Here is a 12,768-nt window from a genome sequence, read left to right on the forward strand (position 1 = left end):
TTTGATATAGTGTAATCCAATGCACAGTACTTGTAACGTGTGTTTTACAAAATGCTTTGCAATGTAGGCATCTATTAAGATAAATGCTGCAAGTTCTAATATGTCCATGACCTTTTCAAACTGTTCCTTACTCCTACACATCACTACGAGTAGTTCTTCTGTCAGGAAGGATCACATGAGTAATTAACCTGTGACCTTAAGTTTGGAATTAAATGCATACAGTGGAAGTAAGAGCTGTGGGTTATTTTGCTCTTTCAGTGTTGAACAGCCGAGGTGTTTTGTTTTGGAGGGTGGATAGTGATGGGACAAGTGGGGAATGGCTTTAAACTGAGACGGGGGGTGTTTAGGTTGAGGTTGGATGTGAGGAGGAAGTTTTTCAGCCAGAGTGGTGAGGCACTGGAACAGGTTGCCCAGGGAGGCTGTGGATGCCCCATCCCTGCAGGCATCCAAGGCCAGGCTGGATGTGGCTCTGGGCAGCCTGGGCTGCTGGCTGGCAGGTTAGAAAGCCCGCAGGACCTTATTGCAGCCCTGGGTGCAGGGGGATCACTGCTCCTAGCATGCACACAGAAGAGCTGGAGCACACAGGTGATGTCCATTCCACTTGTGAACATTCCTGCAATTGCAGAGAGCGTGCGCCTGTTCCAATCACTGCTGCACAGATTAAAAACTGATTGCAGATGAGCTGTTTTGGTATGGGGTTCTTGCCAACGGTCTGCAGTGGCTGTGTGATTCCTCGGGGAGTTGCTCTCCAGCCCAAAGGTCATGTCCTAAGTCGACCAGATCCCGTTTGTGTCCAGAAATGGCTGACACCAGATCAGCTGCTGGTCAAGTTTCTAACATCACACTGGCCTTGCTCCAGTGTCTGTGTCATCAGCCCCAGCACATACGGTGCACCTCTTCAAGGCTTTGGAACACTGAGACTCTGCACTTGGGCTCCAGACATCCTGCTGCACCAAGAGGTTATTCTAGCTTTGGTATCTTGCAACTTTGTATATAACTACATCACTGTAATCATAAATGTCTAGGAGCATGGAGATGGAGAAATCAATCTTCCTGTAATTCTCTGTACTGTACCCCCGTGGTTGTCAATACCTAATGCAATTGATAAATTGAAAGCTGTCCCTAACAGAAAAACATCTGCATTTGTTATTGAAATCACAGTAAGGATCAATAAATCCAAATGCTTCCAGCATAACCACGATTATAGGCAGTGTTTAGACAAGCTCTTACAGGAAAACCATGAACACAAGGCTGGAGAGAGACTAAGTGATGCACTCTGCAGGAATACTCATGGAAGTCTTCACAGTGCAGGAGTCTGATCTGATTACAGATGCTGTGCTTTAAGTACCCCTTATCATATCTTTTTTTTCACTGTTGTGCAGGGGTTGGACTCAGTGATCTCTGGAGGCTGGAGATGCTGTTTGCTAATGGAAGATGGAGATAGGAAAAGCAAGTAAAAGGCATGCTGTGCATAGCCACCACATGGCATCTGCACCATTTCCCCCTGCACCAAGGAGGAGCAGCTCACAAGCTTGGCCTGGGCCAGGGAAGGGAGCAGACCAACATCTGGACCGACCCCAAACGAGCTGGTTCTGCAGGTTGGGTGTCTTCTGCTGCTTGTCTCACATCCTGCTGCTCAGCGGTAGATTTGTTCCTGCTCAGTGCTAACAGGAAACTCACACAGCATTTCTGTTTCAGCCAACACTTTGATCCCTTGCTGCTTGGGTGGGGCGTTTGAAGAAGGATGCCTGTGCTGATGTCCAGCCAGGCTTTGGGGATGAGTCTCCACACCAGGGTCCGTCTGACAGGACTGAGGGTTGGGGATCGGGCCAGGTCGAGTCCAGTGTGCTTTGCTCTTGCTCTTAGTGCTTGTTTTTGCTCAGGAGGGCAGGAGGTGAACCTCGTGAACCAATGCCTGCAGACGGGGTTTGCAGAGAAAGAGGTCCTGCAGGCCTTGTGTGACAGCCACGGAGCTGCAGCGAGGCTGCATCCGTGTAAAACACCAGAGATCCACGGAGGTGTGAAGGGGAGCTGTGGGCTGCAGTCACGCAGGAAGGGATGTGCATGCTCGGGGTTTGGTTGTTGTGTGTGTGTTAAGTGACTGTGATACCACTGCTGGGTCAGTGTGAGTGTACGGAACAAGTGTGACAGCCTTTTTGATGGAGCCCTGTGAAAGGAGTCCTATGGACTTGAGATCCAACTATCAGCCCGTGGGCATCATCCAGGAGTTGGGGTAGGGGATGAGGCAAGGGAAGTTGGGCTAAGAAAGGGATAAAGCAGTCTGGCAGTAGTTCTGTGTTTCTCCCATCTCCTGCTTTATTTCCTTCCAGGTGAAATAGATGGGTGCTGCAACATGCCCTTGAATGTAACAAAAGCCACTCTAGTGTGGATTTGACATGGGCCCAGCACTGCAAGGTACGCTGCTGGGAGGAAGCGTCCATCTGGCTGAGGGCAGGAAGGCCCTCCAGAGGGATGCACTGAGGCCAGTTGTGCGAGGCTCAACAAGAGCAAGCGCCAGGTCCTGCGCTTTGGTCATGACGACCCCGTGCCAGCTTCTCCAGGATTTGGCTGGGGTAGAATTCCAAGCAGCCCCTGATTCCAGAACGTTGGGCTGGGCTGTTGGAATCTTCTGCCCTTGTGACTGGTCTTGCCTCCCCACCCTGTCCGTGGTGGTGGAGCAGCCTGGTGGCCCTCAGTGATGTCATAAGGGCTAGAATGAGGGGAGGAGCAGTGCGTGCTGCGTCCCTTCATTGGAGCGCTGGAGCTCTGACTGAGCAGCTCGCTTGTTGCACTTGTGCACCGACTGCGTCCCTTTGTCTTCACACCGTCCTGTGCAGCACCTTGTAGGTAAGCTGAGACAGTGTGGGAGAGACGGGGGGACAGTGAGTGCTGAGAACTGCTGGCTGGCGGAGCTCATAGGATCACATTATCTCCATCAGCAGAGGGGTGGCCATGAGGGACAGGGAGGTGATCGTCCCCCCCTGCTCTGCTCTTGTGAGGCCCCAGCTGCAGTACAGTGTCCAGAAAGACAGGGAGCTGTTGGAGAGGGTCCAGAGGCGAGCCACAGAGATGATCAGGGGACTGGAGCACCTCCCCTGCAAAGACAGGCTGAGGGAGCTGGGCTTGTTCAGCCTGGAGAAAAGAAGGCAGTGGGGTGACCTCATGGCAGCCTTCAGTACCTAAAGGGAGCCTAAAAAGAGGAGGGGAATCAACTCTTTGAAAGGGTAGATAACAGCAGGACAAGGGGAAATGGTTTTAAGTTGAAAACTTAAGTTTTTAAGTTGAGGGAGGGCAGATTTTGGTTTTTCCCTTGTAGTCTTTGCTAAACCGTGGAAGCAAACTGACCTGCTCTTTCTCTCTCCTCTCTCCACCCTCTGCCTGCTTCCCTGCTGCAGCTTTTGCTCGTGGAAGATCAGAGCAAAGTGACAAGGAACGGCTGCGGATTTGAGAGATTTCTCTCCCTCGTTCTGATCTCTTGCCAGGTACCTGCCATGCTTTGTCCCCCCACATGCTTTAGCAGCCCGTGACGCCCCGTGTTTAGTAACACAGCCTCATCCAGCTTTGATGGGACGCTGGTCACGTGTGGGTTTTCTCCACGTGCTCTGCAGCTCAGCCCTCAGAAGGATGCTGTCTGTGGTGCTGTGACCAGCTGGTTTTATGGAAAGCAATCCCTTAGGCAAAGAGTCCCAGCCCCAGCTTGTGCAGAGCTGCACAGCATCACCAGGGACACCAGCAGGCGTGCTTGGGCTGTGTGAGTGTGCCCGACAGCTGTAGGGAGCACAGCAGAGATGTGAACAGAGAAGATAAAAGTGTGTTTCTTTTCAGTTCCAGCTTGTCACACCTACGCTGATGGCTGTGGCGTGCAGCGAGATCAGCTGTGGGCCTGACCTGGCATGGACAGAGGTAGAGTATGAAGCTCTGATTGGTCTTTGTTCCCTGACTGCAGCCAGCAGAGTGAGCCGCAGATGTGCTCTCCTGCTTTCCAAGAGAGCTCCTCTGTGGCAAGACAGTAGTGCAAGCGTGGCAAGTTTATAAAAGTACCCGACCAATCTCGGCTGTTGTGTTTGTCCTTGACTGACTTTTCCCTTGAAATGGCTGCAGAAACAACAATCATTCTCTGCTCTGTTTGGCCTCGCTGTTGGTTGGACTGCTCAAGAGAGCTGCTTGGTGCTTGCAGTGGCACTGTTTGCACCTTGTAACTGCAGCCGTAGCTTTGGTTTCCCTCTTCACGGTCTCCTAGCATCTGAAACAGTCAGCCTTCCTGCACAAAGAGCGCAGGAAAGGATGGGGCAAAATGGACAAGGCCACCTGTCTTCGTCAGTGCCATTGCTGATTAGTCTGGGTGGGGAGAGATGCATCTTTGCTGGCGTGTGCCTGCTGCACACCAGGGAGAGAAACAGCCGTTATTAGACTTGCAGTTCCTTCTGAAGTGCCCATGATAAGGACCGAGTGCATTTCCTGCAGCTTTCTCTGCAGATGTGCTCCTCACCTTGAAATCCTCCTTGTTGGTTCCCAGCTCCTCACCGTGGCCTGTGCTCTCTGTTTCAGACTGAGAACAAGGGGAAGCCCCTGCTGGACCATGGGGAGTCAGCTGTGAACATTCCAGCTATTGCTGCTGCCCATGCTATTAAGAGATACGTTGCCCAGGCAGCGGATGAACTCTCCTTTGAGGTAAGCAGTTCAAGGCGTTCCTTGTTGCTCAATTTTACAATGGCAAATGCCTTCAGAGCTGCACTGGTGCAAGTGCTCTCATGCTCGGCGATGTTTGGCAGTGCAGAAGAATGCAGACATTTGAACTGTGCTTTCCTCCCAGCGGTGCTGAAGCTGGGATTGACGTTGCAATCTCTTGCAGGTGGGAGACATCGTGTGTGTCATCGACATGCCACCAAAGGAGCTGACCCCCTGGTGGAGAGGCAAGCTCGGCTTCCAGGTAGGCACAAGCTTCAGACTGGAGAGTGCAACTTCAGTAAAGGCAGGAATCTCAGCTTAGAGCTGCTCTGCCTGCACAGGATGCCTAGTGGACATAAACAGTTTCCCTGTGTCAGTGTAAGAGGACCTTGCCTTTGGCTGCAAATGTTGAAAAATTATTACCTTTATGCTGTGAACTATGGCCATTTTCTGCTGGATAGTCTTATGGAACGTCAGGCAAGCACGTTCCGAGGGAAATGTTACGTGGCTTTTGGTTTAACAGTTCAGATCTGAGAAGTGCTGCATGCAATAGTTGGCCTCTCTTTTCTTCTTGTTACAGGTTGGATTTTTCCCAGGGGAGTGTGTGGAACTCATTAATAAGAACATTCCTGAGGCACTCATCAATTCTGTGCCAAAGCCAGGTATGGATGTTACATTTGATGGTGTCGGGAAGCAAAATGAAGTCTTTTTTGGTGTGGTTCCGTGCTTAATACCTCCTTTATCCATCCCACATTGTCATCTGGATTGATGATCCTTCATGCATACCGTGGGGCAGAGATTTGGCCCAATCTTCCTGTGTTTATGATTGGACTTGGGGAAACTATAGAATACTCATGGAATGGCTTGGGATGGAAAGGAACCTCAGGGATCATCATGCTCCAACCCTCCTGCCTCAGGATGGTCTCCCAGCCCCCACATTTAATGTGAGACTAGATCAGGCTGCCCAGGGCCCCATCCCACCTGGCCTTGGGCTCCTCCAGAGATGGGGAAAATCCCTTTTTGTATGTACTGGTTGGTAATGTTCTTCCCGTTCTGACGTGCCCTGTAGAATGTGCTGTGCTCGGCCTCGTCCAACGGAGCCAGACCTGAAATGACCTGGTTTCTTCCTTTTGTTGTGCAGTGCCCAAGAAACGCAGCAAGATCCTCACCTTCCTTCGTTCCTTGGTGAAGGCCCGCCCAAAGAAACCGACCGAGCGGGAGGTGGAGAAGGAAAGGGTGTTTGGCGGTGACCTGGGAGAGCATCTTCTCCACTCCGGTCGTGATGGTAAGGAGCTGCCCATTCCTGAGATCTTCCTCTGCTGGGCATCTAAAGAGGATGAAAGGGAGCTCATATCTAGCAGGGGGCAGGCTGATAGCAGTGGAGACACGTGTAATGGGAGTTGATGGCTGAAGGATAAAGTGAGGCGGATGCTCCTAAGAGACAAGCACATCTGTATTTGCTTCAGCCAAGCCTGGCTGGGCTTAGTGGATGGGATGTGAAGCACAGCCTGCAGCACGACTGAATCAGGAGCTCCACTGACAGCTGGCACGTGTTCTTCAGTCCCCCAGGTCCTCCAGAGCTGCGCTGAGTTCCTTGAGCAGCACGGCGTGGTGCAGGGGATATACCGCCTGTCCGGCGTCGCGTCCAACATCCAGAGACTGCGGTAAGAGTGCTGCGACTGACACAGCCTGAGTGCATCTGGTGTGGCTTTGGGCTTGCCTTCCTCTCGCTCAACCGGGTTTGCGTCCCTCTCTCCAGGCAGGAATTTGAGTCGGAGCAGATTCCTGAGCTCACCGTCCGGGACATTCACAGCGTGAGCTCCCTCTGCAAGATGTACTTCAGGGAGCTCCCGAACCCTCTGCTCACCCACCAGCTGTACGGCAAGTTCTCGGTAAGCACAAGGCCACGTCTTTCATTTCCCTCTTCCTGGGCCTCTTGGCAGATGGCTGCAGCAGTGCCCCAGCTCGGAGGCCCTTTTGCTGTCAGCCCCACGAGGTTTACTCGCAGTGGTGTACTAGCCTGATTGGTGTCTCGCTCCCTTTCTGCACTACTCCAGGATGCTGTTGGTGCCGCTACAGAGGAGGAGCGGCTGCTCAGAATGCAGGACGTCATCCAGCAGCTGCCCGCTCCTCACTACAGGTCAGTGCTGCCCTCAGCCTGCTGAGCTCAGCCCTGCTGCATTGCAGAGGGCAACGATGCGGTTCCAGCCTTTGTCTTTCTGAATTGCAGCACGGCATGCTCGTTGGTGCTGAACGTTTGCCTCTCTTGTTTTCCAGGACTCTGGAGTTCCTGATGAGACACTTGGCGTGTCTGGCTGGGAGCTCCAGTATAACAAACATGCATGCCAAGAACCTAGCCATTGTGTGGGCTCCAAACCTCTTAAGGTAAACTTCTGGTTCTGTTTCAACACAACGCTTACATCTGTTCTCCATTAAAAAAAAAAACAGTGCTCCCTTTTTCTCCATCAAATGTGCTCTTCTGTAAAATCTGTGGCTGACAGAAGCGCAGGAGCCTGAGCTGTTCTCCATCCCCACGGGCACAATGTCTAGGTGACAATTTCTGCAGTCTTGTTGAGATGGGACTGACGTGTCCTTGATCATCCAGGGGAATTTCTGCAGTGGCATCACTGATTGCCCACTGCGGAAGTCTCCAGAGCCTCAGCTGACAGCTTTTGGCTGCAACAATTCAGACTCGGGGAAACGGTCTTGGAGAAATGACTTCTAAAATCTGCCTTTTCTACAGATCACAGCAGAACGAGTCTGCCTGCGCCAGCGGAAGAGCTGCCTGCATGGAGCTGCAGACGCAGTCGGATGTGGTGGAATTCATCATCAACCACACAGACGTCCTCTTCGGCTCCAAATCCAGAGCAGACATTGCAGATGCAGCAGGTGAGTGTCTTCCTCCATTAGCTTGATCTTGACCCGACACCTTGACCAAATGCAGGCCTTCTCCAGGATGTTTGAGATACTCTTTTACCATCAAGGGGACAGCAGACCTCTGGACTTCCGTTAGGGTATGGCATCCTGTTGCTGGATGCTGAGAATGTCCAAGCCCAAACTTCACAAGGAGGAAACCGTCATTATTATGGTTTGCACGCAGGAAAAGCTTGATGCAAGTGTGGCAGCGAAGCTTTCTCAGTTCCCTGCCCCTTTTATCTAGGGGTGAGCTCTCTTAATGATGACCGTGTCCTTTGCCATAAACAGACCTCTGCCCACATGGTTATTTTGAGCTCCTCTTCTTCCAGTGGCTGGGAGAAGCAAGACTGAGAAAAATACAGCACCTCCCCCAGAACTGTGGTGGCTGTGCTGCTGCTTTCTGATCCTCGCTCTTACCTGTGGTTTTCCCTGACAGGGCACAATTCTCTCCCAGGGCCCAAGTCTGTGGGGGTCTCTTCTGCTGCCACAAAGCTGCTCAGCCTGGAGGAGGCACAGGCACAGAGGCGAGGCCACAGCACCTCTTCTGTGGTAACAGAGAGCAGCAGGGACATTGAAGTGGAAGAAAGCCCTGCAGCTGGGCAGGGCAAATTCCACACCGTCGTTGACTTTCCATCTGACAGGTAAAGAGGACTTTCTTTTCCAGCACCTAGCATCATTGTTTGGGTGGGTTTTTGTGTTTTCCTGCAGAAACCAGGCAGTGCTAGGAACAAGCAACTGCTGCCAAGAGCTCAGTGCTGCTCTTCCCTCACCCTGCACCACGCACGACTCACAGCATTGGCTGTTTTCTCTCTCCAGACAAAATCCACCCAGCAAGACTGAGGAATCACCAGCTAGCAGTTGGTGTTGCTGCTTCAGCCTCAGGAAGCCATCCTCTGGCAGCAAACGCCAACTGCAGCGCAATGCCAGGCAGCCCTCAGAAACAGCAGTGGTAGTCCTGGCAGGTAAGGGTGCAAATGCAGCTTCCAAATCCCTGCTTTTCAGGAACATACAATTCAAGCTTGCTCTGCACATGTATCTCTTTCTAGCGTTCAATCCCGTGCCTAAATCTTCACCCCTGATCAAGTACCACTGTCGTAATTCAGCTTGTGAAAGTTTGACACTAACCCCCGTGTATCCTTTCTAGGTGAATCGAGCCCTTGCCAAGCCATAAGATCCAGGGCAAGTAGCGAGGATGCTCTGTGTGCTTCCATCAGTGGAGAGCTCATAGGAAGCACAAATTGCTGCAGTTCTAATAGCAGCCTTCCATCTAACAACATTAATGGAGAGAAGGAGCTCATCGAAGTCCATGCTCTCATTACACCTGGCTCTGCTGAAGTTGCTGACCTGAGCCTCCCAGACACCACAGTCACAAGTGTGGATTTTAACCCAGAGTCTCTGCAGTGCAGCCCATCTGAAGCACAGTGTGAGTGCCCCGACAGCAGCACCTCCATGCAGGAGCAGGTCAGCATCAGTGAAGAGGAGCAGAGCCTCTTGCAGGGGGACTTTCAATCAGGCCTCCAGTCCCAGGCACCGGACAGCAGCACTGAGAGCTCTGAGCCACTCTCTCCATGACAAGACAGGATGAGTCCCATCTTCACCGTGGACCTCTCACACCCTCCTGTCCTTTATATAATAATAAAAGCACACTCGTGCTCAATCAACGCCTTGACTGCCTCCAGAGTCTTCATTCACACGGACTGGGATGAATGCAGCACACAGCAAGGCACCCCAGCTTGCAATGCTGTGGCTGTGGGGTGCGTGCAGCACAGCTCCGGGTTTGTTCCTGTTTTGTCTGGCTTTGGGATGTCTGCAGGGGGAGCTCTGCTACCATTTGGCATGGTAGCAAATAATCTCTCGCATCCTGGATGCTGCTCATGATACTCCCAAGCTTCCTGGCTGTGGCTTTGTGACGCTTTTCAGGGCCTTCTGATGCATTTTGATGCCTTGGATGTTGCTTAACACCTCCCTCCTCCCATCATGTCCTTTCCTGGCTCCCATCTACGAACTGGCCCTGCAGATCATCTCCAGACCTGTCATCAGCACACTGCGGCAGGAGAAGCTCCCCCTGGCCAACGTCAGGCAGTACTGCTTGGTCTGCAGCTCAGTGGCCATTTCCCTTTTAGGCGGCTCCTGCAGAAGAATCAAGAAGCAGAACCTTTTGCTCACCCTGCAGCACACAAATGCTACGAAAGCAGAAAAAAACTGGGAATCTCTGGGTCTGCAAGACTTCACAGACACTTATTGACTGTGTCTGATGGTTCCCTCCCATCCTTGATTTCCTTCTCCCCTTCTCCTCGTCTGATCCCACTGCTGAGCCATGATCAAGCTGCCCAGTGTGGCAGAGCATCGTGCAGAGCCGTGCTGGCACCTCCTCCCCTTCCTCTCCTGCAGCTCAGCCTGCAACCTGAGCAAGTTTTTTTCTGAGAAAGTGACCAGCTCTTTTCCATCCCTTTGCCCCTACAAACAGTTGTCCAGAGGATCTCGTCCAAGAATTCCTGGAACAGCCTGCAGCTGGCTCTCCTGAAGTTCAGGCTCCTGCCTTTGCTTCCTGCCAGGCCCGCATTCCTTGAGATCACCAACTCAAGGAGGGCATGGTCACTGCAGCCCTGACCGCCTCCTGTCGTAACCCCTGGTGTGCACCATGTCCAGCAATGCTTCCCTTCTGCTTGCTGTGCCCAATGCCTGCACCACAGAGTGATTCTCACTGCACTCCAGGAGTCTGTCAGATTGCTTGCAGCCAGCCATGCTGATTTCCCAGACTGACTGGAATCCCCCATCAGGATGAGAGTCAGTGAGTGCGATGCTTCTGCTGGCTGCAGTAAGCAGCTCCCACCAACAGGCTCTCTTTCCAGGCGGCTGTAGCAGACCCTCACCTCCAGAAGCCCTGCACTGCTGCACTTCCTAATTTTACCCACAAGTTCACAACCTGCTCATGGCTCTTCTTAGTTCTTTGCAGTCAACTTCTCATCATAGGGGGCAAATCCCTTGCCTTCCAGAATTCCATAGTATCTATTGTGTCTGCTTTATGTCAGGATTTTTTTTCTTTCCTTTCTTTTTCCATTTTCTAGATAGGAAAATGAATTTCTGAGGCAGGAGAAGCAGAAGTGAAACAGTCTTCCTGGCACTGCTCAGGTTGCAGGAGTTGCCAAGTGCTCCTCAGGTAATGTGTGCTGAAGAGCTGACCTTGGTGGCAGGGGCTGTGGCTGCATTTTGTGCCTGTCATGCGGGAATCCAAGAAAGCCTATTCAGAGCAGGAGCTGCAGAGCGAGATAAACATCACGAGAAGGTAAGGCTGAGAAGCAAGGACACCTCCAGAAAGAAGAGAAAAACGGAGTCAAGTGAGCTGCGTGACGGCCGTGTGATGCTGACCATGATTGGAGGAAGAGCGCATGGCTGGGAATGACTGATGGCTCTGGTTGGATGGGTGCCTGTGTGCACAGAGTTAAGGAGTGTTTGTGGGATGTTTTGCTGGCATCTAACGGCTGTAAGGGGAAGTCAAGAGAGAAAACTTGTGAATGCATAGAAGGGATGTTAAAATCTGGAACAGACTGTTTGGATCAGTCACAGCTGAGTCCAGATTGCCACACTGTCAGAACCTGGGGCCTAGGATTTTCCTTTAAGAGTGCCAACTGCTCATTTTAAATGATAAAAAGTAACATTGATAGAAGCTTCCCTCCTTGCATTAGAATAAGGCATTGATATTTGATGTTTCTGTCTTTCCATTCCTTTAGCAGCCTGGGTGTTGATGCAGCTGTATGCATCTGCTGCCCTCCCCTTCTGTTTTGTGTAAAAGAACAGTAAAATATGCAATCAGTGTGAGATCTTTCTGAAGGATTTTACTTTATTTGCCCCTAGGCTGCAATGGCTGGGAAATGGCAGTGTCACCCAGGAGCCCACACGGCGACCTGATGTCTCATTGTTGGGGTCTATTGGAAACCACCACGATGACAAAAGAACGCCTGGGATTCCTCCGGCCCAATTGCCAAACCTTGCACTTGGCTGTGCTGAACCTCATGAGGTTCAAGCAGGTCAGCTCCTGCTGGAAGCAGATGGTATCCCAGTGTGAATGAAGGTCAGTGCAGGAGCAGCTGCTGATGGGAGGAAGGAAGTCCATGCTGAAGAGCTCTGAAGCATCTGCAGGTATGGTTCTGGAGGAGGCAGTAGTGATGTCGGAGGGCTCCCCAGCAGGAAGCTGTCTCATCCAAATGCTTGCTGAGTGGTTGGAAGGGAGCTTTCTGCATGACAGCAGCACCAGCTGCTTGCTTCAAATGCTGCAAAGACAAGGATTAGCACGAGTTCCAGTATCTACAGTATCATCACGAATCACGATAGGATTACAATGTGTCCTCATACAAACGCAGCCATTTCTCTCTGAGTCCAAAGGCTGTCCGGAAAGCATCTTTGAGGTCTCTCACACCAAACCACTGCTGTCCGTGTGGGATCTGACTCATTAGGGTATAGGGGTTAGGAACCACAGGCTGTCTTTTGAGAACGGGTTCAGTCATTTCCTTACATCTTGCACCAGCCGATACGTGCCGTCTGCCTTCCGTGCCGACAGGATTGGGGTGTTATAAGGCCACAGACAAGGTTCCAGAAGACCATCCTTAAGCACTGTCTGTGTTACAGATTTAGACCCACTCTCCCTTCTAAGGCTATGGGATGTTGTTGCTGTTTCACAGCTCCACTCCCTCCTTGGGCAGTTCTTTGTAAGGGAAAATTGTGAGTCCACCCCGATTTCCTTCCCCTGCCCACACCTTTGGATTCATTTCTTCTTCATCACAGCTGTTAACACATTCATTGACCCCTGATATCTGTTTCACAGACTTACAGCAGTAATACTCATTTAACTGTTAAATCTCTCCCCCATAAATCGGTCCCTGCTTCAGGCACAGAGAACAATTGCCCTGCAACTATTTTATCTTTCCATTTTAGTTCTGTGGTCTCCAAGAGTGGAGCTGTCACTTCTGATCCCTCAGCCCCAGTTATGCACAACAGCCACATCCAGATACACGTCTGGTACCTCTGAACTAGCTAATGCTGTAGGATGGAATGTTGTTTCTGCACTGGCTATCAAATGTGGGATTGCTCTGAAGCAGTACAGCACAATGTCTTTAGTAATTTGCCCTTAGAAACAGCTTGAAAAAGTAGAAAGACTTTATTAGTATTAGTAAAAAGAAGTTATTT

The 12,768-nt window shown here is 51.4% G+C and overlaps 1 protein-coding gene across 1 annotated transcript; it reads left to right on the forward strand.

The window, feature by feature from the left end:
* The first annotated feature begins 4,859 nt into the window (after positions 1 to 4,859).
* On the forward strand, positions 4,860 to 12,420 carry LOC149912515 (rho GTPase-activating protein 32-like). Its single transcript, XM_090131827.1, has 9 exons — positions 4,860 to 4,930; positions 5,249 to 5,330; positions 5,810 to 5,953; positions 6,230 to 6,332; positions 6,428 to 6,560; positions 6,726 to 6,808; positions 6,946 to 7,053; positions 7,412 to 7,557; positions 12,407 to 12,420. Exons 1-9 carry the CDS (start codon positions 4,880 to 4,882, stop codon positions 12,418 to 12,420), a joined length of 864 nt encoding a protein of 287 aa, XP_089987953.1. The 5' UTR covers positions 4,860 to 4,879.
* Positions 12,421 to 12,768: the final 348 nt, after the last annotated feature.

The sequence above is a fragment of the Phasianus colchicus genome, chromosome Z, assembly GCF_987193195.1.
Source record: "Phasianus colchicus chromosome Z, bPhaCol1.hap1.1, whole genome shotgun sequence".
In the NCBI taxonomy this organism is placed as follows: Eukaryota; Metazoa; Chordata; class Aves; order Galliformes; family Phasianidae; genus Phasianus; species Phasianus colchicus.

Excerpts from the sequence above, each read along its gene's own strand:
- LOC149912515 (XM_090131827.1), top strand. The coding sequence starts at position 4,880 with ATGCCACCAAAGGAGCTGACCCCCTGGTGGAGAGGCAAGCTCGGCTTC. Across the intron at positions 6,333-6,427 it reads TCCAACATCCAGAGACTGCG|GCAGGAATTTGAGTCGGAGC; the intron begins GTAAGAGTGCTG and ends CCCTCTCTCCAG. Across the intron at positions 6,561-6,725 it reads AGCTGTACGGCAAGTTCTCG|GATGCTGTTGGTGCCGCTAC; the intron begins GTAAGCACAAGG and ends GCACTACTCCAG.